The sequence below is a fragment of the Athalia rosae genome, chromosome 7, assembly GCF_917208135.1.
Source record: "Athalia rosae chromosome 7, iyAthRosa1.1, whole genome shotgun sequence".
Lineage (NCBI taxonomy): Eukaryota > Metazoa > Arthropoda > Insecta > Hymenoptera > Athaliidae > Athalia > Athalia rosae.
This window is the reverse complement of record NC_064032.1, coordinates 4,492,957-4,518,972: the sequence shown is the minus strand read 5'-3', so window position 1 is coordinate 4,518,972 and position 26,016 is coordinate 4,492,957. Positions and strand designations below refer to the sequence as shown.

The following is a 26,016-nucleotide window of genomic DNA, read 5'->3' as shown; positions in this document are numbered from 1 at the left end:
TACGCAAACTCAATATTTTTTGTTTTTGACATTACTTATATAATAATAAATCATATAAATAATTAATTTCTATAATAACATTGGGTTACATCCAGTAAATATATGGTGTGTTAATATATTAATTTATTTTCTTTTCTTTTCTTCTCCTTCTTCTTCAGCAAGACAAAATTAATTTTTCGTAAACTCGTGTCAATTAGAATTAATATTTATAAATGTATGTGAGGTAATAATTATGATAGGGAAATTGTTCAGGGGTGTGGAAGAAGTTGTCGGAATAATTTACATGATGCGATTATACTTTGCGTGAAAAATTTTAAAGTAAAAGACACGCAAAAAGAAGAAGAGATTGATCAACAAACGAAATAGAAAAGATTCTCTGAAATAATCGCCTCAATTCTTACCATACGTTACCGATAATTTTTTCCATAAATTAATAACAACAAAAGTTGTTGTACACGATTCAATAAAACGAGTAAATGCGGAAGAAAGAAAAAAAAAAACAACGATAATACTTTCAACGGGATAAAAAAAAAATCATATTGTACGATAATTTTCCTGTGTTCAAAAAGAACCATGGATATATTATAATAATAATAATAATAATTAAAGTTACAGATATAATAATCATTCGATTGTGATGTAAAAATAACTGGCGAACTATTTATAATTAAACAATTAAATAATTGACGTGAAAATAACGTAATATGTAATGTGCATAATTGAATTACGAGGGGGTTGGGTGGGGGGGAATAATATAGGCATGAGGGGAAAAGGTAAATGTGCAATAATTGAATCTGAAAAACTAATCTCTATACATAATGCGTAACCTTTAAACAATACGAGCTTCTACTATTTCCTTTTCTTTTTCTATGCTTTTCTCTCTGTTTTTTTTATTCTTTTTCTATTCATCTTTGGTAAGAACTAAAAAATAAATAACCGCTTGCTTGGTGAAATGTCAACGATTCTTTGGCTTTTCTAAGAATCGTTCCTTAATATTCTACCTCAAAGAGTTATAAAGCTAGAGAAAAAAAAAAAACATAATTATTATAAAATAAAATAAAATAAAAAAAAAAAAAAAAAAAAAACAACGATATATCATTGACTATTCAACATCTGCAAATATAACGCCCGGTTTTATATTCAACCGATCACAAAATCGGGCAAAATTCATAATCGAATAATAAACCAACGAACACAGTTTATATGAAATACACACATATGAAAAGTGTTGGCGTACTCGAAATAAGAAATTATATTAATAATGTTATAATAATGATTGAATACTCTGCTTTGTTTCAATGCTTCTACGCACGACGATAGCTTTTCAGAATGAGATTTTTTATTAAGGAAATAAAAGTCACATGGATGCCATGTAGCTAATATCATACAAATGCTCGAAATTAATCAAATCCCAATGTCGTGATAAAATCGTTCCTTGTAATTTCTTTTCAATTCAGATAATTAAAAGAATTATCTTTTTCTTATTTGATCAGAAATTTCAACAGATCTGACGATCGATCGGTTCGTTTTTCAAATAACCGATCACCCTTATAGCCGCAGATTGCGTGGTGTTTCATTACTCTTTATATATTACAATTTACATAAGACTACATCGAACAAATTTACGGTATTTGATAAAGTGAACGTACAATTGTTACTTTTCAAAATCGATTGATCTCATCGAATAATATACAGAATTGATGAATAGTAATAGCCAATGTTCTTGGTTCGATATCGTCAATACGTACTAGACGAAATTTGACCACTTCGTCGTTTCGTTCGTTCTCCCTTTTTTTTTTTTCTCTTCTCATTATACGAAAAAGATATTTACACAATAAAATATATTCAGTGTGTATAAACTCCTTCTCGTTTTCTTACATTAAACTCAATAATACACTTAAGATGGGAGTATAAAAAAAAAAAGAAGAAAAATTACACACATCGAATCGATTGATGTTGTCGCAAAAAAATAGACGTTAATATCTACATCAATAATAATAATAATAATAATATTACTAACGACAACCATTTTATAATAATATAAAATGCGAAATTGATTTTTCAGTTTTCACGTAAAGAACAGTGCAATATTTTTTTCACTCTTTTTTATTTTTCTCTTCTATTGCAGTAATGTGCGTCCTGATGATAAATAAAATGATTTATCTATCAAAGAGAAGGTATAGATTGGATATTTGTTTTTCTTTTAAATCTTTATTTTATTATTTTTATTAATTAATTATTTGTTTAATGATGCAGATCTCTTTGTTTATCAAATTGATTAGTCTTGCGTTACATAGGTACTCTATTATGATTGAATATTACCAGTCGGCGTCTCAACGTGTCTTTCGAACCTGACTTATGAGCTACGATACCGTATTGCTTGTAAATTCATTTTACTAATGATTGCGGAGCGTTCGAAACAACGGAATTTTGTCGTCCTTTCGTTTTTCTCGAATTTCTCAACGATTAAAAAAAACAAATCCCATCAAAAATCGAATCACCCGGAGAAAATTCCGCGCTCGTTTTATTTCCAATCGAATTTTCATCAAAGTAAATTTACAGAGAAAACGGTCGATCCGAACTTAAAAAATTACCGTATACGACGACGACTACCCTCCTCGACTCCAGTATTTATAAATGATCTAGCCTAAAGCTAATTGCGACAATTTGACGGTAATAAATTTCGTCAAATAATGCATTTTTTGTTCTTAGTTATTTATTTATATTTTTAATGCCTACTCTTTAATTAGCCTCTGCTTCGCTCCTCGTAGGGTTCATTATTTAAGACATAATAATAACTATACGTCGGAGGTTAAGTTTTGTTTTTTTCTACTTTTTAATTCGGGTTTTTCTCGAAAACCGATTAACCGCTTTAGAATAACACAGCGAAATAGATAATTGGTTGAAACATACTGATCGAGACATCATTCGACACAACACAAATTCGATATAATCATCATTCATTTTCAGAAAACACTACTTTATAATATGCAAACGCGTGATAATGTATATTTATATAATTGTCATGATTCGTTCGTATAAAAAAGATAATAATAATAATAATAATAATAATAATAAAAACCGAAAGACAATAAATAAAAGAATTCCTCCTCAATCGATACCCACGATTATTTATACCTAGGTTATATGTACTTGATTACAACCCAACTAATTTGTATATGCATTTTGGTGCTTAATTTTTATCTTACCATTCAACACGATGAACTCTTCAGTTCACCGGCTATGTCGGCAATATTTTGAAGCAGAGCGGTCGCTTCGTTCGTCGTCTGGGCCGATGCGTTGTATCGCTGATTCAGGGTACTCAGTGCGGTCAACAGTCTGGTATTTGACGTTATGAGACGTGAATTAGCCGCATCCAGCGCAGCAATTTGTTGTTCCTGCGCGTCAATCACGCGCTGTTTGAACGACAATTTTGCTGACATTTTTTGCTGCTCTCTTCGAAGTTCCTCCTCCACGGTTATCAACCTTTAATTTGAAAACAACGATTCTTACGGTTATTGAAAAAATCATTTTATCATCGTTTTCGCTTTCGAATATAAAGCAGCGAGAATAATGAACGATCTCAAGAACTTTATGTAATCGAAACTCGGTCGCAGGAATGTCGTAAAATCTCATGTGTGTTTTTTTTTTTTTTTTTTCTTTGTGGTTGATAAGCGAAAAATTTTTTCATGTTGAAAATTATGGTCAAATTATCTCTGATTGTATTTCGCATAATTTCCGCCACTCGAGTATTCTTGTTTAAATGAAAACAGAAAAAAAAAAAAAAATAGAAAACAATCGGCATGCGGAATGATGAAAAATAAAGAAAAATTGGTGTGCGGGTGGATCGGTGTCTATAGAAAAAAAAAAAAAAATAAAAAAAGACAGAGTATCGGCTTTCGTGATAAAGTTGGAGTACAACGTACGATGTTACTACGATTTGTGGAAACATAACTTGACTGTTGAAGGTATATCGAGGTGAGAGTTGAATGATGATTGAGATAATTCAATAAATAATAATTCAATGTATGGTGAAATTGCGCTTGACTTCAGAATATCGAGTATGACATTAAAAAGTGATGTGAAAAATGTAAGAAGCTTAGGAATATAGATAACTCTTACACAAAGGTCCAGATCAAGCCAGAGTATACCAAATGCAGCAGATAGAATGCACAGGAACATACAATGAATTAAATATATATTATATTAATTTCATAAAGTACAACGGGAGAGTATAAACGATGCGAAGTTCACCCCCCATAAGATAAACCCCCCAAGACCCCCCCCCCCCCTCCTTGAAAAGAGACGTAAAAATCGACGTTAAAAAAATTCAAAACCTGCTACCATTCCCACGTCACGATGCACCTCGATGAAAATGATTGCAATTTCAATCAATGATCGATCAGCGATACTCAATCAATCGAATCCCGATAATCAGAATCCCTCCGACCAATGAAATGACAGATCTAACGAGTCGGGGAGGTACAGAGTGAGGGTCGAGGGCGGGGGCGGGGAGGTCACGGTTCGAGGGGCAGAGGGGTGGTGAGGTTCGAACGAAAAAGAAAAGGTAAAGAAAAATTAATAAAAGTTTTCCGGCAGCAAAGTACCTTGAGATAATGCTCTTCATCTTGGAATCGGGCGCCGTGTTGTCAATGTCTCCGTCTTCCGGATTTCCTAAGCGAGCTCTCAGTCTGTCTACGCTGCTTTGCAGCCTTTCGATTTCCACTTCGTACTGGAAAAATTAATACACGAAGCTTGTTAGTTACAGAAAGAATCCTGAGAGGCCGCCTATAATCTCGACGCGGTAAGCTTGACGAAGAATTAGTTTTTTCGAACTTTTTGCCATTGTGTTATTTACAAGGAAGAGGAGAACGAAAACTTGGCAATCGAAACTCGAATGACGCTTCTAGCGGATTTCGGGAACCCCTTCAAATATCTCTCGATTACCTGGTCGATGCTTTTGTGGCTCCTCGATTTGCTTCTCCTCGTAGCGCAGCTCTCCTCTTCGCTGGTGTCGGACATGTCTCTGGTAGAATCCAGGGACAATCGTCGCCTGAGTTTCGGACAACAAACTCCCTGGGGTTGTTCGGAGCTCGTTCTGTGCGCAGACGTCGCCGAGCGCCATTGGGACTGTCCGTTTCTGACGGCGTTTCTTATCGGCTGGGGCGGGGGCGACGGGCTGAGATCCACACCCCTGACTCCTTCGACACCGCCGCCGACGTCTCGTTCCTCCGAACTCGTGCTTCCTCTCCTTCCGTTTCGACCGTGCGTCGTTTCCATGTGATAGACGGGATTGGCGAAGGCCAGGGGCGCGCTGTTCAGTATGTGGGCGTTGGCGTTATTCGTCAGATCTACGGGACTGGAACTCTGACTGTAAGCGGCGAAACTTTGGTAACCGGATGAGGCGACGTTGCTCAACTGCGATATGGATATCTGCGATCCCTTCTGGGACTTGGATTCGGACACCTCGTCGTCGGCGTACCTCAGCAGGTCCGACAGCTCGTCCAAATTACCGTTGGCGGCCGCCGCGATGTTCGAAGTCTTTGAGTAATTGTTGTTAGGCTGATTGATCGACAGGGTGACGTGCGGATTGACGTTGGCGTTGATAGTCGTCTTCGATATGTTGTTGTAATTCTGCGACTGATTGACGTTCTCCTCCTTGTGACAGTGAGTTCTGCTGCCCGACCTCGACACGTTATAATTGTGGTTATAATTGTCCTGATCGTGGATGTCGAGGCTCTGGAGCCTCGCCACGTTGTGTCGATGATGCTGTCCGACGGAACCGTTATTACCCGCGTTACCCTGCGTGTTTATATTGTAATTGGAGTCCTTCAGATTCGAGTGACTCTCCGACCTCGTTGGACTGGTCGGATGATTTTGGCAATGATTCACGTTCGCCAGGCTCGTACTGGCCGTCAACCTGTAACCGGTGCCCGACCTGTTAGACGTCAGGGGTCTGTGCTGCCTGGCCAACGGGGTTGGCGACCGCGAGACGAAGGCCGTCGGCTCCTGCATGTAATCGTCGGCGTTTATTTGCAGCTGCAATTTCCCATTGGCCGGCAAATAGGCGTTTCTGGGCAACGTCGCCGCCCTCACGACGTTCGGACTCCTCGTACTGTTGTGACCGAGCGTATTGGACTGCAGAACTTCGCCGCTGTCCCTCATAGCGCCGTTCAACGCGCTGTGATTGCTCATGGTGGAAGTGGCGGACACCGAGAGATTTGTGTTGCTGTTGGCTATCGTGGGATCGTTGTACCTGAATATGTTGTTCTGGAGGTTCGGGAGGCGAGGGGTCGTCGGTACGGAACTCGGTCCCGATTGATCCAGAGCTATCGATATTCTCTCCAGAATGGCGTCCAGACGAGGCGACGGAGTTGTGGCGGACACGCTCTCCCTCAACAAGGCGTGGAGAAGAGACAACTGCTTGCCCAGGTCGATGTAGCCGTCGAATTCGAGCGAATTGTTGCCCGGAGCGTCTTTCGGTAACGGACTCTGCAATCATACGTAACGGAATTTGTTAGAGGGCCGATTGTTTCATCCGGTAAGTCTCGATCGAGATTTCAAGAAAGTGTGAATCACTCACGCTGATCGATTGCAAGAAGTTCTTCATAGCCGGTGCCTCGCGTTCCAAGAAATCGTTCATAAATTCCATGAAATTTTCCTTCCCTTGGAATCTCGTGAAATTGGCCAGCGTCTGCAGGGTCTTTGCTACCAACGTCAGATTTCTAGCAGCCTTTTCGTTCGGATATTCTGAAAAATTCGAAAAAAGATTTTTTTTTAAAAAAAGAACGAACTACACCCGTCATTTTTCCTTCGAAAGAAGGAGGGAAAGAAAGTCACTCACCATGCGTGATGTTGAACAGAGAAGGGCTTAGTATGGCGGGGCAAAGAAATCTGAGGAATATCGAGGCGGATATCAGGTTGTCGGCTACGTCGAGCCGTCCCATTTCCGACAGTCGTTCTTTGAATATTCTGAAACACTCTCTGAGCTCCAGAGGGAAGTGCGTGTGGCTGGCCAATATGCTGTTCCAGGCCAACTCGACCGCGACGCGCAGATTGTGTTGTTGCGTTCTCAGAGCCGCAGCCGATGACACCTTGAGAGGGTCCACCTCGCAGTCGCCACCCTCGGCTGCTCCCCTAACTGCGACGCAAAGCGTTTCTTGGAGATAACGATCGCCCGTGAGTTTCAGGTAGGCTTCCATCGCCTTGGTGGCCAGAGAGTTTCCCCTGAACGTGAGTCTCTCGTCGTCTGAAGAAGGTGAAAAAAAAATAATTGAGTAAATCGTCGCGGAGATGGACGAAACGTGAATTATTTATCGCGGATAAAAGCCACAGGGGACACTCACCGATTCTGTGGATGTCCATCATGACTAGATCGGCTAAAAATTGTGGGGCTTTTCTCTCCTGTTGCATAACGGCGACGAGTGCGGTGGCTATGTCCTCCTTGGCTTTTACGCCGATCGCCGGCTCGAGGGCCTCGCAAAGTGGACCGTAATCCTTTTTCAAATATTCCAAAAACTCCTGGTAAACTTGTACCGGCAGAATATCGACCGACTGAAAACGACACTTGACCCTCAATGCCGGCGGTTCTTTCAGCGGACCTTTGTCCCCCATCACCGGGTACCACCTCTCGGTTAAGTAACGCGACGTGACATTTTGAACGGGAATTGTGACGGATCCTGAAAAGCGCAATGAAAAAAAAAAGGAAAAACGGTTTTAGCGTTACACGACTTGTAGAGGGGAATGCGTGATGAGAAAACAAAAAGAAAAAAAATAAATAAATAAAAACGAAGTTATCCTCTCACCGATCAGCACGTTCTTGTCTTTCTTTTTCTTCCGATCGGCCTCTCTGTATAAATTAATATAAATATTGTTGACAGCCGGAAGATGATGAAAGTCAAAATGTGCTCCCCAGAAGCACAATTCTCCTTTGAGTTTCGCCGTGGTTCGAGCGTAGAGTCCGGCGTCGAGGCAAACTTCGCAAAAGTATCGCTTCTTCGACGGTATGCCCTTGACCTCGAGTAGCCATATTTGAAGCGAATTGTCCGTTCTTCTTTTATGCTCCACATCCGGATGAACGGACTTTCGAAGGCTGTGGAGAACAACGAGAGAAATTAAATCAAATAAAATACAAAAATAATGAAAAACAACGGACAAATTTCACCCGCCCTCTTGGGTTTTTCCAAGTTTTATTCGATTACCTGTGAAACCACTGATCCCTTTCGTGCGCCGTTTTGCAGCTGAAGTACTTGGGCACACCGGTGCTCGGCGTTACTTGAAAACAATGCTGTCTGCCCAAGAGGCTCGGATGCAGCGGCGTAACAGCGGCGAGATCCATCGAGGTCACAGCTTGTCCACAAAGCAGAGACTCGTGCGAACGACAACCCCTTAAACCAGCACCTCTCTGTTTCTGACGTTCAAGTTTTGTCACGCTCTTTGTCCTTTTCAGGGGATTCGAACGGAAGGATCTTTTCGAAAAGAAATTCTGAAAACGATTCGAAGGGAAAAACACACGAATCAGATAACCGTGGAGTTCAACGAGAACGAGCATAAATAAATATAAATATATGTGAGATTATAAAATCGGTCGTCGAATTAATTTCACCCGGAGGAACGAAGGAGATAAAAATAAAATGAAAATAGAAAGAAAAAAAAGGAAATCGCGTTTCTCTTACAGTATGCGATACACGGCGTACAGGAAAGTTTTACCTATATGTATATATATAACCATATGTATAATATATACCGTGCCAATACGCACGGTGAAAACGTAAATCGAAATTGTATATATGTATATATATATACCTAAGTATCGCGTCAACTCTTGGCAATAATATTACTCGCTTTAATATATTCCGAAGTATTTAAAAAACCGTCGAACTACGTAACTTTTAAAAATACATTTTTACACAACAATTATAGCCGTGCGACGGAAAGAAAAAAAAAAAGAAAAACCACGTGAACCAAAAATTTTAAATATAAATTAACTTCCTGATCCTCCTCGCTTATTTTTCACCGATCACACGCGACGACTATATTCAATGAATACACGAGAGGACGTGTACACGTATTCCCATTCTCTACTCGCGCACGAATATGTACGTAGGTTACGTACGTACGTACGTACGTACGTACATTATACCGGTTTTTCGGCTCGTCATCTGCAGCGGCAGGAGCAGCAGCAACAGCAACAGCCACGGCTAACACATCGCGCAACGAACTTCAACCAAAGGTGTATACTATACTATACACACGTGTATGTGAATACAATCCGTCGTGTGTCAGGGATAAGAAACAGACCGCGAATAAAATCCGCGCGAACGGGAACGCGTGTGCTTCGCAAAGGAGACACTGAATTTTCCATGATTATTTATATATTAATACGTGGCAACGAGCGATTATGTGTATGTATACATATACAGGAGTCTGATATACCCTGTTTTATTAAACGTATACGAACCACCTTTTCTCTACATACACACGCGTTTTATCTGGAGCACGTTCGCTCGACCGCGTTTGAACCATAAGAAAAAACACAAAAAAAATACAAAAAAAAAAAATAATCCAATAGATGTTTTTTTTTTTTCTACCATTGAACAGGATATACGTTTTCATTGCCAGCAACGCCGATTAATTTACGGACGATTACGTATCGTAAATGACGATCCGCGATAGAACGTCATCGACCGTCACGATAAAGATGACCGCGGTAATGAAACGTGCGACAAAAATGAACAAACAAAAAACAAAAAAAAAAAATTATCCGCGAGTCAAAAAGTAAGTGTAAAAAAACTCACCCGAATATTTTGCCCATTAAGAAGAAATGAGACGAAAATTTCGCGCACTTGCGGGTGACGGAAAAAAAGTTGAGATCGAGTGGGGAACCGGAAGAAAAAAAATTTGAAAAAAAAAAAATAATCACAACGCGAAAACGCTTGACGGGGGGGTGAATTTCGATCGCGTGAATTTTCGGAGGCACGCGAACGGTCCGAGAGAAAATTGTCAACTGGGCCCTATCGTGTATTTCCAATGACATTGCTCTCCGACGAAGTGAAAGGCCCCGGGGATTCTATACTCCCGCGGTTGTTACACATGGAACGCGTACGACGACGACGACGACGACGACGATATAGTCGCAACCACCGCCACCGCCGCCGCCACCACCACGCGCAAAGATTCCACACGTTCGTTCGTTCGTTCACAGGTATTATAAGCGAGGAATTATACGACGGGGGGGGACATAGGAAGAGAGGGAAACGGAGGGACGGTCCCCGGCCGGTTAAAGGCGGGTAAGATGGGCAAGAGAGGAACACGCGTACGTACAAAAGGTGCGCCTTGACCGAGGATCGTATTTTTCATTTTTTTTTTTTTTTTTACCACGAATATTCTTTCATTCTGGAACACGACCTTTTATATTAACTAACGAACGTTGATATACTCGTAAGAAATCAAGGAATCCGTTAAACGTGGGAGTCGTTGTGATAAATATGTAAATATCGTACGTATAGGCGGAAGAAAGAATGCAAAAAAAACCAAATCGAGAAAAAATTAATAACAATTATCTTATTGGTTTTGTTTTTTGTTTTTTTTTTTTTCAATTACCCTGTTCATGAAATAATTTATACGAGTAATAACATTGACGACTCTGTCTTCATTCTCGTCCATATTTACTCCGGCGCACATATCTTCCTTTTCGTTCTTCTGTGTACTAAATATTTTTTCCCTCTGTGTCAAGAATTTTTCTTTTTCTTTTTTTTTCCTTTTTGTCGTTCAATTTACACCGGAGTCGACAATCGAAATTAATTGCCAAACGATCGGTCGAGTTCCGAATAATTTTCACCAGCAGATTTCACTTTTTCTTCTCTCGACTTCAAACGGTCTTCACTAAAAAATTCTCGTTTTGGCGGGTAATATTATTTTCCCACAGGATTCTTCCCTCCCCCCCCGTTCGGTTTCTTTTCTTTCATTTTTCTCTTTACTCGTCTCACTTTTTTTTTTTTTTTTCTTTTTCCTCTTTTTTGTAAGGGTTTCAACCGCTCCCCACGTACGAGATCTGGGGTGTTCCGCAGATGGTGACTATTACCGTGAAAATACACTTGGACTGTATCTGGCGAGACGAAAGATTTGCAGTACGGAAAAAGAATAGAAAATCTTGGTTAGTTTCAGGGATTCAAATCACACGCGAAACTTCTTTTTTTTTTTTTTAGTCAATTTTTGTTTCGTAAACTCGAAAAAGCGATATTTTCGAAATTTCCTTCAACCGCGTCGTCCTTGAACTTCACTGTTTCAAACGTTGCCAAAAAATCCTTTCGATTTCACCGACGCAATCACGCCCGCATGATTTTACACCGAAGAATTTCATTCGCGTAAAACGAGTGACGCAACGAAATCGCACTCGTGTAACATCGACGTGGATTTATTTTTCCTTTTTTTTCTCCCGTTATAATATTCGATATTCCTGGTAGTTCGACATGATTTCCTGTCGGGATCTCAGGATCGACTGTGAGCGCAACAGCGCGCAGATGTTATTTTTCCCTGCTACGCATATAGGTGTATTATACATCGAAAAAAGGTGAAGTCAGCGGTGAGATATAGAAATACGCATAGGTATGTAGGGCGCACAACAATCCGGTATACCGTTGTAAAAATTGTACCCCTGCTGCACGGGGTTGGTTGAGATTTGAAAACATGGCTGAAATCCGACCCCCTCCCCCGGTTCACGAGGCGACTACCCCGAGGATTCGAACGAAAGACGCGGAGGACAAAAACTTATTTTCACCGAATGGTGGGGGGGGGGGAAAAGGTTCCCGCGGGAGAAGAATATCCCGAGTAGGCGATCCGCGTGTGTGTATACGTATACCTTGTACCGCAGGGCCCTACCTACAGTTTACCGCGCCTCTCCCCGTCGTCGCCCTTTCCTTTCCTTTTATTTTTTTTATTATTTTTATTTTTATTTTTCTTCCTTTCGTGCCCCTAAAAACCGAAACCAGTTCGTTCGTTCATTTTTGTTCTTTTTGCTTTCTTTCTGTTTCGCTTCTTTTCGTTCCGTTTATTCCCCTCGTTCCGATCGCAACCGCGAACGCGAGGCGACAACGAGAACGAGGAACAGGACGACGAGGGCCACGACTACTACAACCGGATTCATTGTTTTAAAGAACGGCTTTACTACCCCGCTGTTACCTGCGGTATTGTGCGTCTCCTTTATGGTATATTATATGTATGTATGAACGGCACCCCGCAGACCGACGATAACTCCGGGTGTATATATGGGTGGGTTTCGAGATCAAGTGCCGCGCGGAGTTTGCGGGACACGGCGTTAGAATTCCAGGACGAATTGTACGAAAAGTAAAAGTAGGAAAAAAAAAAAAAATAAATAAATAAATGAAATAAATGAAATAGAAAAATTCTACGATATAAAAATAGCTGTGGATGTCGAGTGATTTTTACAATCGTTTCACAGGCATATCGAGGTTGAGAAGGAAATAGAAAAAGAAAAAAAAAAAAAGGAGACGAGTCCCACTTGGATGACGAAAGAAAAGCATCCTCCGGATTTCTCGAATTCCGTGGTCTACGACGACGCGAATTAATTATCGAACAATATAAGAATTACGCGGGATGAAAGAAGGTCGAGGATGAGGAAACGTGGTACGAGATTTATGGCTAATTCCTGCGCGATTATTTCATCGGAAACGTCGACGATGAGAATGAAGAATTTATATTTTTTATACTTTCGCAAAAGTTGTGAAAAAATCAAAAAATGGCTCAGGGAAGGTGAATCAAAAATTGTTCCGGGGTGACGAATTTAAAATCTGGATGCCGAGGAAAAATTGAAAAAAAAATAAAAATAAAAATAAAATAAAATCGATGACAGATAAGTGCGGGATAACGTCATGCCTCGGTTGAGCGATAATCTGTTAACCACGTAAAATATGCGTAATACTTGTTTTCCATTTACAGCCTGCCTAACGTCCGACGCCTCTGTATAAATATAAACAATTCGATGTCGTCATTGTCATTGTAATCTTATCGAATTTTCACACGGTTTATATCGGTGACAGTTTTTTTTTCGGTAAACGACCCGCGAGAAATAAAACTTGCGGAAACGATCTGTATTTATTTCAACCCTTCAATCCCATCGGTGAAAAAAAAAAATTCCAAAGTTCAAAAATTCGAACCTAATTCAAAGGTTATTGGCTCTCCGGCGTTAGAAACTGAAGAAATAGATGTACACCTATGTAGGATTACTAGTTTCCGAACGGGTCAATGAATAAATTTAACGCAAACGGTATTTTTATACTACCGAACGTTAGAAGAAGAAAAAAAAATAAGAAGAATTTTTTATTCACTTATTCAACGCGATCTCAATGAGGTGGTATAACGAATTCGCTACCGCAGAAGCAGAAAAATTCTTCTCAAATGACTGTACGCGATATACGATTGTGCAACGAACGTTCATACCTACTTGATCTTTTTTTTTTTTTATTTCAAAGTCGCCTTTTCAAGCCAAACTTCATATATAGGGGAGGGGGGGGGGGGGGGGGGGGGGGGCAAAATGGGGTAGGGGTGGCAAAATGGGGTACCCCAAAAATTTGGTAAAAATTTTGATATTTTCAAATTTGACAGTATTGAAAAAAAAACATTATTTTTCGTTGTTAACAGCATTTTATTTGATAATAAAACAACAAAATTTCTTTTCTACGGCAACTTGAAATTTGATTATTTTCCTTTAATTAAAAGTGAAAACGAGAAAAATCAGCATATTTAAGTCCTTGAAAACATAACGGTTTCTTAAGTACCCCATTTTGCCCCCCCCTCCCCTATATATAAATTTTTTTTTCTCATTTCTAATTTTCTTTCTCCTCTCGGTACGGACCCTAAATTTACCAGGAGAAGACTCGTTTCGCGTCTTCACGGACTCTAAACGCAGTCTGAAAACGCCGTAGAGGAATTTCCTCGGAGTTATTCCTGGACGCGTATGGGCGAGGGCGAATGACTCCGATGACAGACTTTTGGTACCCCCGTTCGAATGCGAGCGTCGCAGACTGTGCGGTCGGAAGAAAAATTTCGCCGCTTCGTATTACCGGCGATTATTCTCTACCGGGGTGTACAAATTAAGCTGCAGTATTTTCAAGAGACGAGAGAAAAACGCGATCGCCTTCGAATCCGATTCGAAAAGTCGATTTTTAGATGGTCGTTAATTTTTCACTCAACGAGGCGCAGATTCCGGCGAACGTTAGATTTTTAATCGAGGATTACAGCCGCGAATCGACGAGAAATTGGTTATTCGAAATTACAAAATTTGCACATAACATCGATCGTCCAGTGAAATTACTTTCACTGCGGAGACTCGAATTACGAGATGTCGTCGCATGTGTAAGAAAAAAATTTATGTACGTCCGCGAAATGGTATTAATTAATTTCCGTTGAAATCGAAATTCAAATTTCATTTACAGAATTTATCGCGTTTGAGAAAAAAGAAAAAAAATAAATCGTCCAACCGGATGTGACAGTTTCGATGCAACGGAAACGTTGTTATTATACAAACGCGATTAAATTAATCGCGCATACGTTTTCTGCCAAGTGACGTAAATTTTTCAATTTCTTTTTTTCTCGCCTCTTCGAAAATCCTCGCCTATCCTCCCAACCACTGTAATATACGTTTGCAACGTCGAATCGAATGTCACAAAGATTTCTTCAGCTGTGAGTTTCTTTTATTTCATTCTGTTTAAGAATAAAAAGAAACGGTTTTTGAAACACGACACTCCTGAAAATTATACCTTTCCTCGTTCACCCTACCCAATACCGTACGTACGAACGTACGGGCATAAAAAGACTTACAGACTACGTAAAATAAATGTAAGACGTAATAAGCTCTGCCGTTAAACATTTTTTCTTTTCTTTTCTTTTTTTTCTATTTTCAAAATATATATATATCTCCCCCCCCGTCATTTTCACCAGTAAAACTCCGTCGATAACGGCGTCTCCGATTCGAGATCGGTAAAATTAAAATTAAAGAAAAAAAATAAATAAATAAATAAATCCAAAAGCGAGTAACTCACCACTATGCGGTTGGGGGTAACGTCCAGTGGTCGAGCCCCTAGGACGGGTGTAGCTGGTGCGCTTCCTCTCCGACATGCCTTTTCGTAGGAGGTATCTAAAACGATTGAAAAAAAAAAAGAAAAAAAAACGGCAAATGAAACAAACGATTCTTCGACTCGATTTGTGTAAAGGGTATCAGGTTACGTTCGCATCGAAAACGACTCACGAGTCGCTTGCACGTGTGCAGCGTGCGCACGACAGATCTCTTATTTTCATGTAAAGATATGATATACGTATACTTAATCAACGTACTCGTGTGTATATATTAGCATTTGTACGCACGGAAACTCGATACCACTTTCACACGTCACATTTGTACACGAACGATAATTACGTTTTCATTCGTAATTGGGGTAGCTATTCGAGCATTGTGTCGTCGAAAAACCAAGAGGTATTTGAATGAAGGGTTGAAGGGTATTTCGTTGCAAGTAATACGAACCGACGATTCGGAGACATTTACGGGAAGTAGATGCAAAAAAAAAAAAAGAAAAATAAGAATTATACATTTATTTCGAATACGTCCGAAGGTGCGCCAGGGAAATTAGGTCGCGTCGTTTTGTGTTGAGTTATATTTGTATCCGCTGCACGGTTATATATATACATAGAGTTCAAAATCTTGGGTAAATTTTTTTTAGCCAGGGGATCGATAAAAATACACCGATAAGTTATTACGCCGGAATGATTATTTTTCGAACTACGGGCGCCGGCGGACGGTGTCTGAAAATTTCGGTATAGGAACACATAGCGTAAATTATATCACATCTTGCCCGTGCGGCGTTAGTCCATTATCGTTGTAATCCTTTTTTTTTTTGTTTCAACGTCAATATTATCTCATTGTCAGTTATACGGAACCCATGGAAAAACTGAACGCGTGCGTATGGAAAAATATAATTAACCGTAATGAAAATTTCACGGGGATATTACGTTATCTTAATTATTTTTCTGAAACCAGTTATTGGTCGGAAATTTATATTAAACACTAAATACCGTAGGTTATACGCCTGTGCGAAATATAATTCGTTCATATGTTAGATAGTTTTTTTTCTTTTTCATTCTTCTTTCTTGTCTTAATTAGTTTTTCATTTTTTTTTTTTTTTTCTTTCCGTTTAGGTTTAATTTTTTCGCCACCTCGTAAGAAAAACGCGATTTTTAAAGTAAGGCGCGTGTACGCGGTAGCATTGAATATCGCCGTTCAAGGTTGTATAAATTTCGCATTTTGGGTCAGTGAACTTAATCAATGAGCTAAGAGATAAACGAGAGAAAAAAAACCAAAAAACCAGAACGACCATAGACGGAAAAAAAGTACATCACACGACGACTCCGAACACACAAATTTATAACAAATTTATAAAAAATTCTCGAAAAAACTGACTACGTCACACACACGTCGGAAGTTTTAACGCAATTTTCTCAACAATAGCTATCGAACGACAAAGCGGAAAAAAAAGGAAGGAAATGAAAGTGGAAGAATGAAAAAAATGGCTACGACGCGATTCGGATGATAAAAAAACCAAATAATGGCACGTTTTAGTTTGTATTATTGCGGGTACTTGACTTTTGAAAGAAAAAAAAAAAATAAAATAAAACGTCCTGTTAGCCTCGAAGAGCGGTCCTCCGGAATGAAAAAAAAAAAAAAAAAAAAGAAAAAGAAAAGAAAAAAAATGATTCGAGGCGACGGTGCAGAATGAGGGGATGAAGGGGGGTGACAATGAAACCACTTTTAGCTAAATAAACCCTCTCTAGCGTATTAATTACGAGAGAGAAATCAACATCGATCAATCGGGCAGCGGTAGGTAGGCACAGTGCTACCAGCGGCAGTTTGTGGGTTTCATTTATTTATTTTATTTATTTATTTTTTTTTTTTTCAACTAAACCCGCGTACCGCTCAAACGTTCGACGAATGAATGAACACTGGAAATACCGACGTGTACGTACGTTGCATCTAGTGCAAACGGACACACGTATTACACGTATCCACATACAAAATATCCACGAACTGTACATTAGTACCACGCAAAAGTGAATAGGAATACGAGTTTCAAAATCAATTGGACAGAGTGAATTCTGCAGTGCACCTACCACTATATTCGTACAAAGTGTGTGTGCGTGTGAATACGCATTCAATTCGAACCCTTTTAATTTATTTTTCCCTTTTTTTTTTTCTTCTTCTTTCTTTTTTCCTCCTCCTCCTCCTCCTCCTCGTCGTTGCAACTCGAATGCGATTACGCCTTGGTGCACGTACGACGCGCGGTGCGTAAAAAAAAAAAAATGAAGAAGTGCAGAAGTGCATTAAAAAAAAAAAAAAAAAGAAAAAGGGACAGCTGCTGTAAATTGGCGCACGCACCGTGTGCACCGTGTACGAGAGAACCATTTTACCGCATTCGAAACTGCAACGTATGTACGTACATACGCACGCGTATACGAGCATAAATGTAGTAATTATTATAACTTCAATTAACATTTGCGGGATCACCTTGTTAACCTCGAAAGAATTTTTCAACCGCCTTTTTCTTTACATACGTATGTATGTACCGTAGAAAGGAGGGAGGAGTGTAGCTCCGAGTAATTTCAACAGCCTGTTACAGCGCAGCGCAGTTAACACATTCAAGTATTCACGTACATTGTTACGAATGTAGCGGGGAAACGATATAAAATTACACGAATTATGCACGGGGTGCGATGGAAACCTCGAAGGGGGGAAACGAATTATTGTAGAAAAAAAAAAGAGTTCCCAAGTTTACGGAGACGAGTTACGGGCGTTGTCTCATCCCAATCGAAAATAACCTTCCCCACTTTTGACAACGTGAATTAAAAATTTTTCTTTCGCGGGGTAATGAATATAGAACCATGAATTTTCGGGGCGCAAACAAGGCGGCCGCCATTTAGTGCCCTTCGGATTTTTAATATACGTATATACATACGGCTACATCATCGCGATGCAACGAAAATGCAATTTAAAACGCAAAGCTGACGGTCGTGTTGCCGTTGCTGCAGGCGATTTAGGTATACGTACAAGGAGACGGCATAGGTTGGATGTCGCGAATCGGGTTCTTCTTTCGCGTGGTGAAAGCTGGAGACCTCCGAAGCAACGTAGTTTTTGTCTTTTGATCCAATGGGCCTTAGTTCCTGAGATATCGCGATTTGAAAATTTGGGAATTATGGGCGGAGCCAAGCCGGTTCCGACTGGTGGGTACACTACATTGAGCGTTATATGCCTAAACAAGAGCGGTTGAAGCCCATACGGCAAAACGACGGACTGGTACGCTGAAAGTTTATGGTTCGCGTCCCCGTACTTTTTTTTTTTTTAATGCATTTTTTTTTTTTTTTTTCATCTCTGATGAGATTTTGCATGTGCAGATAAATAAGAAAATTCGAAAATATGTATTACTAGTTTTATTTATCCATTATATTAAAATATTAAATCTAATAATGAAGTCAAAATTACATAGCAAAATAACATTGTACAACAAATAATCAATCTTTCAATCACGTCACAATAACAAAGCAAAATAATATGGTCTGATAAAATAAATAATTAATCTAATTTACACTTGTAAATTTCGTGGCGGGTAATCATTCTGATTCTTCTTCTATCAGATAGGTAGGTTTACAAATTGGAGGGTGAAAAACATCGTAAAAACAAGGGAAGCAAAGAGGCTTACGACACCACGAACATACGATGAACGCAATACCATCGCAACCACATTTAACCTTGCGCATTCTATCAGGAAAGCAAATTTCATTTACATTCTGAAAAACTGTTCTATTCGACGTTGATTTGGCTGCAAACCACGTATACTGTAGCATATCCTCAAATATCGGCGCCAGCAATTGATAGTGTATTAAAGAATGTATTTTGAGTGCATCGTCTCTGCTATTTATCTGGCGATTTTCTTTTAATGAATGCGTTCTATTTTGGAGTCGTTTAATAAAATTTTTCACCTGCCGGTAGAAATAAACATCGCACGGTTGACAATAAGGTGTACAACCTGGCTGAATAATTTTTAATTGGCAGGTCGGATCGTTGTTCTCATCAACGAAGGTCGAGTCAAACGTGAAAGAATTAGTTTGACCTCCCCACGAATCAATTATTAGGAGAAAATCCTAAACATGTAAATACCCGGAATATCGCATACCCTTTCCCACCTGCAGGGTTTTCTATGACACGTAAATACCCGGAATATCGCATACCCTGTCCCACCTGATTTTTCTATGGAACAAAGTATTTCATGTATATTATTTACCTGCACATGCAAAATCTCATCAGAGATGAAAAAAAAAAAAAAAAATGCATTAAAAAAAAAAAAAAGTACGGGGACGCGAACCATAAACCTTCAGCGTACCAGTCCGTCGTTTTGCCGTATGGGCTACAACCGCTCTTGTTCAGGCACATAACGCTCAATGTGGTGTACCCACCAGCCGGAACCGGCTTGGCTCCGCCCATAATTCCCAAATTTTCAAATCGCGATATCTCAGGAACTAAGGCCCATTGGATCAAAAGACAAAAACTACGTTGCTTCGGAGGTCTCCAGCTTTCACCACGCGAAAGAAGAACCCGATTCGCGACATCCAACCTATGCCGTCTCCTTGGTAGTACAATGCAAGTGACGGGTCTCGTCGTTCCCGACATCGCTGACCGGCTAATTTATCGCTTTATTATGAACCCTTCAGCGTTTCAGCGATCACGGGGTGCGCCGAACCCCCTCGTCCCGCTCGCACACCATTAATAACTCTCCGAAAACCTGAACCTAAGAAGTTGTTTCCAATAACGGAAGGAAAAAGAAAACTGCGGGGTCATCGGACCGGTTTTTCCAAAAAATTATCCCCTCGCCGGATCAGCTGAGGAAAATTTAATGGCTTTTTTTCTCAAATTTCATCTTGAAACAAAAACTGAGATTCGGCTTGTCAGATTTTTATCGAACAAAAATGGAGGACAGACGTCGCGTTTGTACGGTGGGACGGTTTTCACCTTTGTGCCGCGGTAGGGAAAATAGACACCAGGCGAGATGATTACGAAACCGAACAACACACGTACAAGACGATGTTGAAAGCTGCATAAAAGAAGATAAAGAAAAAGACAAAAAGAAACAAAAAAAAGATACGATAGGTCAACCGAGCGCGATGTGGCTGCGAGTTTGAGTAAGAATAAAGGCGCACGAAAAAAAAAAAGAAATGAAGAAAAAAAAACGAAATAACCACCATACGGGTTAGATATTATTATATTCTTGACGGTAACCATACGGATGTCAACGCTGGGCGACGCCCTTTTACTGTATCAATGTTCATCCGTCGCCCTACTAAAAAAAAAAAAAAAAGAGATGAAAGAAAAAAAAAAAAAATTCCGTCTCTACACTCGTCGTTTGGGAAGGACCATTTAAACGTTAAAAGCGATTCGACAATAGCGCGTTGTATCGCAAACGGGTAAAGTTGTAGCAGTCGCCGGTCGAACGGGAAACTAAATGGAACGAAATGAAATGGGAGGAACCGGTGGGTGAGAGAAATTTTTTTTTTTTTTTTTCGAAAAGAAAAGAAAAGAAAAGAAAGAAAAAAAAGATCATTGAATCGAAACTGATTTCGATTGAAGTATATCGCGGCGCACCGTTGCACCCGTGACGATGATCATCGGTAGCGCGATTTGCATCCGCATTCAAGTATCGTAATACGGATTACGCTCGAGAGAATCTTGACGTGAATATGAGTAGTAGTAGTAGTAGTAGTAGTAGTAGTAGTAGTAGTAGTTGGAATAAAAAGTAAAATGAGAAATGAGTAGTAACGTATAAATTGAAGCTAAGATAACACAATGGAAGTGGGCGAAGCGACGGTGGAGCGCGAACAAGCGAGGGAAAAGCCGTTACAATTAAATACCGACTAGATACGTGGTACGTGTAATTGAACAGCTGCCGACATCGCTCATTGAAAGGGGCAGCGGGTTCGGTCGGTGGATGGATTAAAAAAAACTACGACTTCTGAGAAATGTGAAAAAAAAATAATCTTTGAGCCAAATTTGGAATTTCAGAGTCGCTGGTTTGGTTTTAGATTTCATTTCTGACTCGCGAAAATCTCGTGCTTTCGACTTTACTCACAAATTCATTCGTTTCAGTTTTCAATTCGAACACCGTTCGAAAAGAACATCAGTCGTCGTCGTCGCATAAAAAAGCTCGTTAGTAAGGATGATAGAGAATTATGGAAATTTTCGATCCAAAATCCCCCCCTCCTCGGCGCCCCGCTGGCCTCGACTTCTTTTCATCCCTTTCTTCATCCCCGTTTATTTCCTCTATTTTTGGTTTATCCCCGGTTTGGTTTATCCTCTCACATTGCCCGCACACGTACATACATATAGAGCGCGAGTGTTTTTCGTGCGTACATTCAAATCCACACACGACCGCATGAAAGTTACTTTTTTTTTGCATCTCCGTATTTATTTTTTCTTTTCCACCCGTTTGCTCGCGTTGCCTAAGGTAAAATATAGTACGCACGTACCTGTATATATATATATATACGTACAAACTTTTTTCACCCTCTAAGCTCATCTCTTTTATACAACGTAGGGTACGGATATACAGGCTTGCGGTAAACTTCGCTCCCGCTTCGCGATGCCTTTGTTAAATTATTTGCATAATTCGTAGCAACGGCGCAGCAGCAGCAGCAGCAGCAGCTTATTAGCGAGAAAGAAATACGCGTATAATATAGGTAGATGGGTGCGTAAGTGCGTACGTCTCTCTATATATATATATACGCAGTAGAGGAAACCGGATGTCGTCAAACGAAAGCTGCTCAAAAAGCTGCCTGCAATATCGTGACTCCGCGGAGCCGCAGAGCCATGACTTCGAGTTCCTATATTTAACTTTACGTGGAAACTTTTTTTTTTTTTTTTTTTCTTTTCACTTTAAACATAATCCCAAAAAATATATCTGCATTTGTTTTTTTTTTTTTTTTTCTTACCCAACCTAACAATAATTTTCGAGTAAATATTGTTTTTTTTTTCTTTTTTTTTGTCTTTCTCGAATTCGAGAGACATTAGGCGCGTCGTTACGATCGGAATAAACGGAGCAATGACACCATGGGAAAATACCGGTGTAAACAAAAAAAAAAGATGAGAGAAAGAAAAAAAAAAAAAAAACAAGGAAAACCTCTGGTACCGTGTAGATGGAACGTGAGTCACGGGAATCTGTGTAGGGAAAATAACGCGACAAAGAGAAGACAGGAAAGGATGTACGAATGTGTGTACGTAGATCATAGGTCGCGTATATACGTATATGTATATGTGTGTGTGCGCGTGCGTTCGTATGATTTCCAGAAATAAGTTCGTCGAAAGTTGAATCCCCCCCGTTCTCTTTGGGTGTGCACATTCATTCATTCGGACGGTGATGCGGACGGTCACCGTTGATGCAACTACACATAAATCGACCGGGAGACCGGTCATAGTTCTGAAAATTTTCTCTATTTCTTTCCTACCGACGACGCGAATTTATATTTAAACGCGGCGAACGATCGTACGTACGTACGTACACGTAATCCGATGAGACTAATTAGTTTGTGTAAAAATTTTTAATTCTTCGATACAATTTCGGTGAAGTGTTAAATAATTTAATACAAGCGCGGCGATAGAAAGTCGCATCGGAATGAGAAATCGTGAGAAAGAGGAGAAGAAGAAAAAAAAAAAATGATTATTATTATTATTAAACGAACGATCCAAGCTAGACGTATAAGGCAGCTGCAGTTCGAATTAGATAACGGTAATTATTCCATTTTCGTTACAATTAATAACGATAATTTTCTTCTTTTTTTTTGTCTTTTTTTTTGCTGCGGTGAAATTTCGCGATACACGCCGCGGAGACGGAAGAAAGAGAATTTAACGCGCTCTCCCTAATTTATTTATTTTAATTAAAACGTAACAGAAATACTTTTCGTTAGTTAATGTATGTGGTACATAGATATGTATGTATATATATGTATAATACCATGAAAATATTGCGTAATGCCGAGTAACTTGTTCGCAACGAATTATGTATACCGCATTGCACTTATATATATATATATATACATACATCTCATACGGAAGTAAACTATCGTACTAGTTACATAATTTAATATTAAACAAAATCATTCAAGTGCGTTTTACGTTCATATATATATATATATATATATATATGTATATATATTACACACGTGTTATTACGAGTTTATAAAAGTGACGTCACGTCCGTCCCGCAACTGCAGCAGCAAATTGAACTTGATAACGGATAAAAATCATCCGCGTGTTACATACGCGTTTTGTTTAATGAAAATAAAGATATTGGAAAAAAAAAAATAAATTCATATATAGGTCGTTGCAACGAACGCCATTGTTTCCTCTCCTTTATTATTCCGTCTCTTCGCACTACGTCATGTATCGATATGCGAATCTTGTGTCGTGGATTTTCATAATACTTCCCCGTTTTTTATCGACCGAATAGAAAGGGAAAATTTATTCGAGATAAATATTATTTTCAAATCTGACCACGTTGACAAAATCATCCACTTTATATTATACACGCCACGCCCTTAATTGATTCAACACAGAGATAATAACCCTTGAAAAATTGAACGAGGAATAAACGAACGAGTGATTTGAATTTGAAAAAAAAAAAAAGTTAGAAAAACCCACAAAAGAAAATTGAGAGAAAAAAAAAAAAAAACATCCCCAAGCACTCGCGTGAAACTGGTTTTTTCTATTTCTATATACGTATACATACGAGTTTATTACATAGGTGCCTCGATTTTCATCCCCCGAAAATTTTAATATACATAATATACTTATTTGGCATAACTAATTCGTACATAACGAACGGTATGTATGTTGGGTAGAATGCAGAAGTAAATGGGGTATTATTGAACCAGTACCTATTAGACTGCAAACGGCGCATTTATTTCCATTGTCCGTCAAAAATCGTTCCGATGCCAACTAGATTATGTACCATACACACGACTAATCTGGTATATGTATACATACGCGTATTTATATATATATATAAATTTAGGGCATCGTAGATAAACGGAGTGCACCGCAGTCACAGCTGACGTGCGTTTATATTTTATTTATTTTTCTCTATGCCGGCATAATAGGGAGCAGAAAAAGAAAAAAGAAAAAAGGGTCGCAGTAGAGATCAGTGGAACGGTGACCCCTGGTATCGAATAAATATTACGTACTACGTATGTAAAATCAGCCCTTGCACACCAGATCGGTGATCCAGATTTTTCTCTTCCGTCGAGTACCGAACGCGCCTCGCCGTCGAAAAATTCAAAATTAGACGAGATTGAAATTTTCCTATTCGAATATTCGAAAGATCGGAGTCTAGCGAATTTCGTATCGAATTACGAACGACCATATAGAATCGTTTTCCCGGTTCCGGTGTATCGATATCGAAATGGTTTGTTGTACCGCGAAGCAGATAACGAATAACAAGCTCGTTAAAACTATTGGCGATCAAGTCTCTACGGCTCAAATAATAAAGTTTAATAAAACCAGAGCCGAATCGAGCGCGACTTATATTCAACCGTATAAGCTGCGCGCACAACGCAAAAGCGAATGATTTTCCCGAGTGCGAAATAAATAAAATCCATCGGCACTGGTTTGTAAGCGTCGCGTGTGTGCGAGTGCACGACGGGGCCGAGAGATCTTTGCAGTGCCTCGTACGAAGAAAAAAATTGAAAATAAAAATGATAATCGAATAAAACGAGCCGTTCACTTCTAGGCCCAAGATATATATATATCTGTCGTTCGATCTGGTTTAGGGGGAGGAGAGATACGAGAGGACCACGTTTTCTTAGCGTTGTTGTATTGTGGTACGAAAGCCTTGAGTCAGCTTCCGACGCAGATTAAACGTACAGTGTGTATAGTTCGCCGAGCGCCTCAGCCGTACGTACGTATGTACAGTTAAAAAGGTGTCTTACACGATCGGAGAATTATAACCGGACTCTAAACGTGTCTTATTACCAAACGTCTGTCTCGCGATATATTTCACCGCTGGCGCAGCGCACCGTTGAATCACACGCGTCCGGATTTTACTATATTCCCCCTTTTCTATTAGTCATGCACTTTGTAATTATTTTATTTTCATTTTTTTTCTTCATTTTTTTTTTTTTGTTCATTTTATTTTACGATATTTCTCACACGTCGAGATTATAGTATGTAATATACGTGGTCCAGGTTCTTCGAGTGAAAAAAAAAAACTTGGTACTCAAGCGATAAGATTAGACGAAACCGAACGAGGTTTTCATTTTATTGTTACCGAAGTGGGTTCGTAAATTTTATTCATTAGACGGAAGAAACACTTGACCGATTACGAAGCGCGCTGCCGTACGTCGTAACTTTTCGATTCTTTTTTCTCTTTTTTTTTTTCTTTTTTTTTTTGAAATGGAACTTACCGCGTACCTAATTCGTTATCTCAGAGTCTGAGGCAATTCCGGATTCGAGACGAACAATAATAATAATAATAATAAAAATAAATGCACCAGTTTTCCGATACCATATTACGCGCGTTATACAATACCGGCGATATACCGTAGCGTGAGCGTGAATTACGGGTTCGCGGATCAGGGGTGAGAAGAATAAAGGCGGCAAGGGAATTGGAATTGATTGGAGATGACGCGACGCGACGCGACGAATGTTCATTGATTCAAGGTTGAGCGTCGCCGCTCGTTTTCGTTCGATATTTATCTAGGAGTGGTCACGAGCGGCTGGGCGACCAGAAATTCTTCGTTTCTCTGAACGGGAGGACGACGGACGAGAAAACCGAACGGAAAAATTCAACGACTCGAGCCGCTGTTACATCGGACTAGGACGATGCAGGTCGGCTGAGATTTTTATTTCATGTAACTATATAGTAGGTTCGTACGAGCGTTCGAAAAATTAACGAGACGAGAAACGAAGAGAGA

The 26,016-nt window shown here is 39.6% G+C and overlaps 1 protein-coding gene across 15 annotated transcripts in view; it reads right to left on the bottom strand.

The window, feature by feature from the left end:
- Nucleotides 1-897: 897 nt before the first annotated feature.
- LOC105693112 (ras GTPase-activating protein raskol) overlaps nt 898-26,016 on the bottom strand; it is an 86,521-nt gene continuing 61,402 nt past the window's right edge. For 13 of the 15 annotated variants that reach the window (XM_020854593.2, XM_048658940.1, XM_020854620.2 and 10 more), the window contains 9 exons: nt 15,060-15,154; nt 8,202-8,485; nt 7,806-8,092; nt 7,347-7,679; nt 6,845-7,249; nt 6,584-6,750; nt 4,948-6,492; nt 4,608-4,732; nt 898-3,486 (listed from right to left, as the gene is read on the bottom strand). In XM_020854593.2, the coding sequence (XP_020710252.2) occupies nt 3,213-3,486; nt 4,608-4,732; nt 4,948-6,492; nt 6,584-6,750; nt 6,845-7,249; nt 7,347-7,679; nt 7,806-8,092; nt 8,202-8,485; nt 15,060-15,154 (3,515 nt within the window). In that variant the 3' untranslated portion in view covers nt 898-3,212. Of the gene's footprint in view, nt 3,487-4,607; nt 4,733-4,947; nt 6,493-6,583; nt 6,751-6,844; nt 7,250-7,346; nt 7,680-7,805; nt 8,093-8,201; nt 8,486-10,602; nt 11,486-15,059; nt 15,155-26,016 lie in introns of those variants that run through there. The other 2 variants (XM_048658945.1, XM_020854510.2) reach the window with 2 other exon arrangements.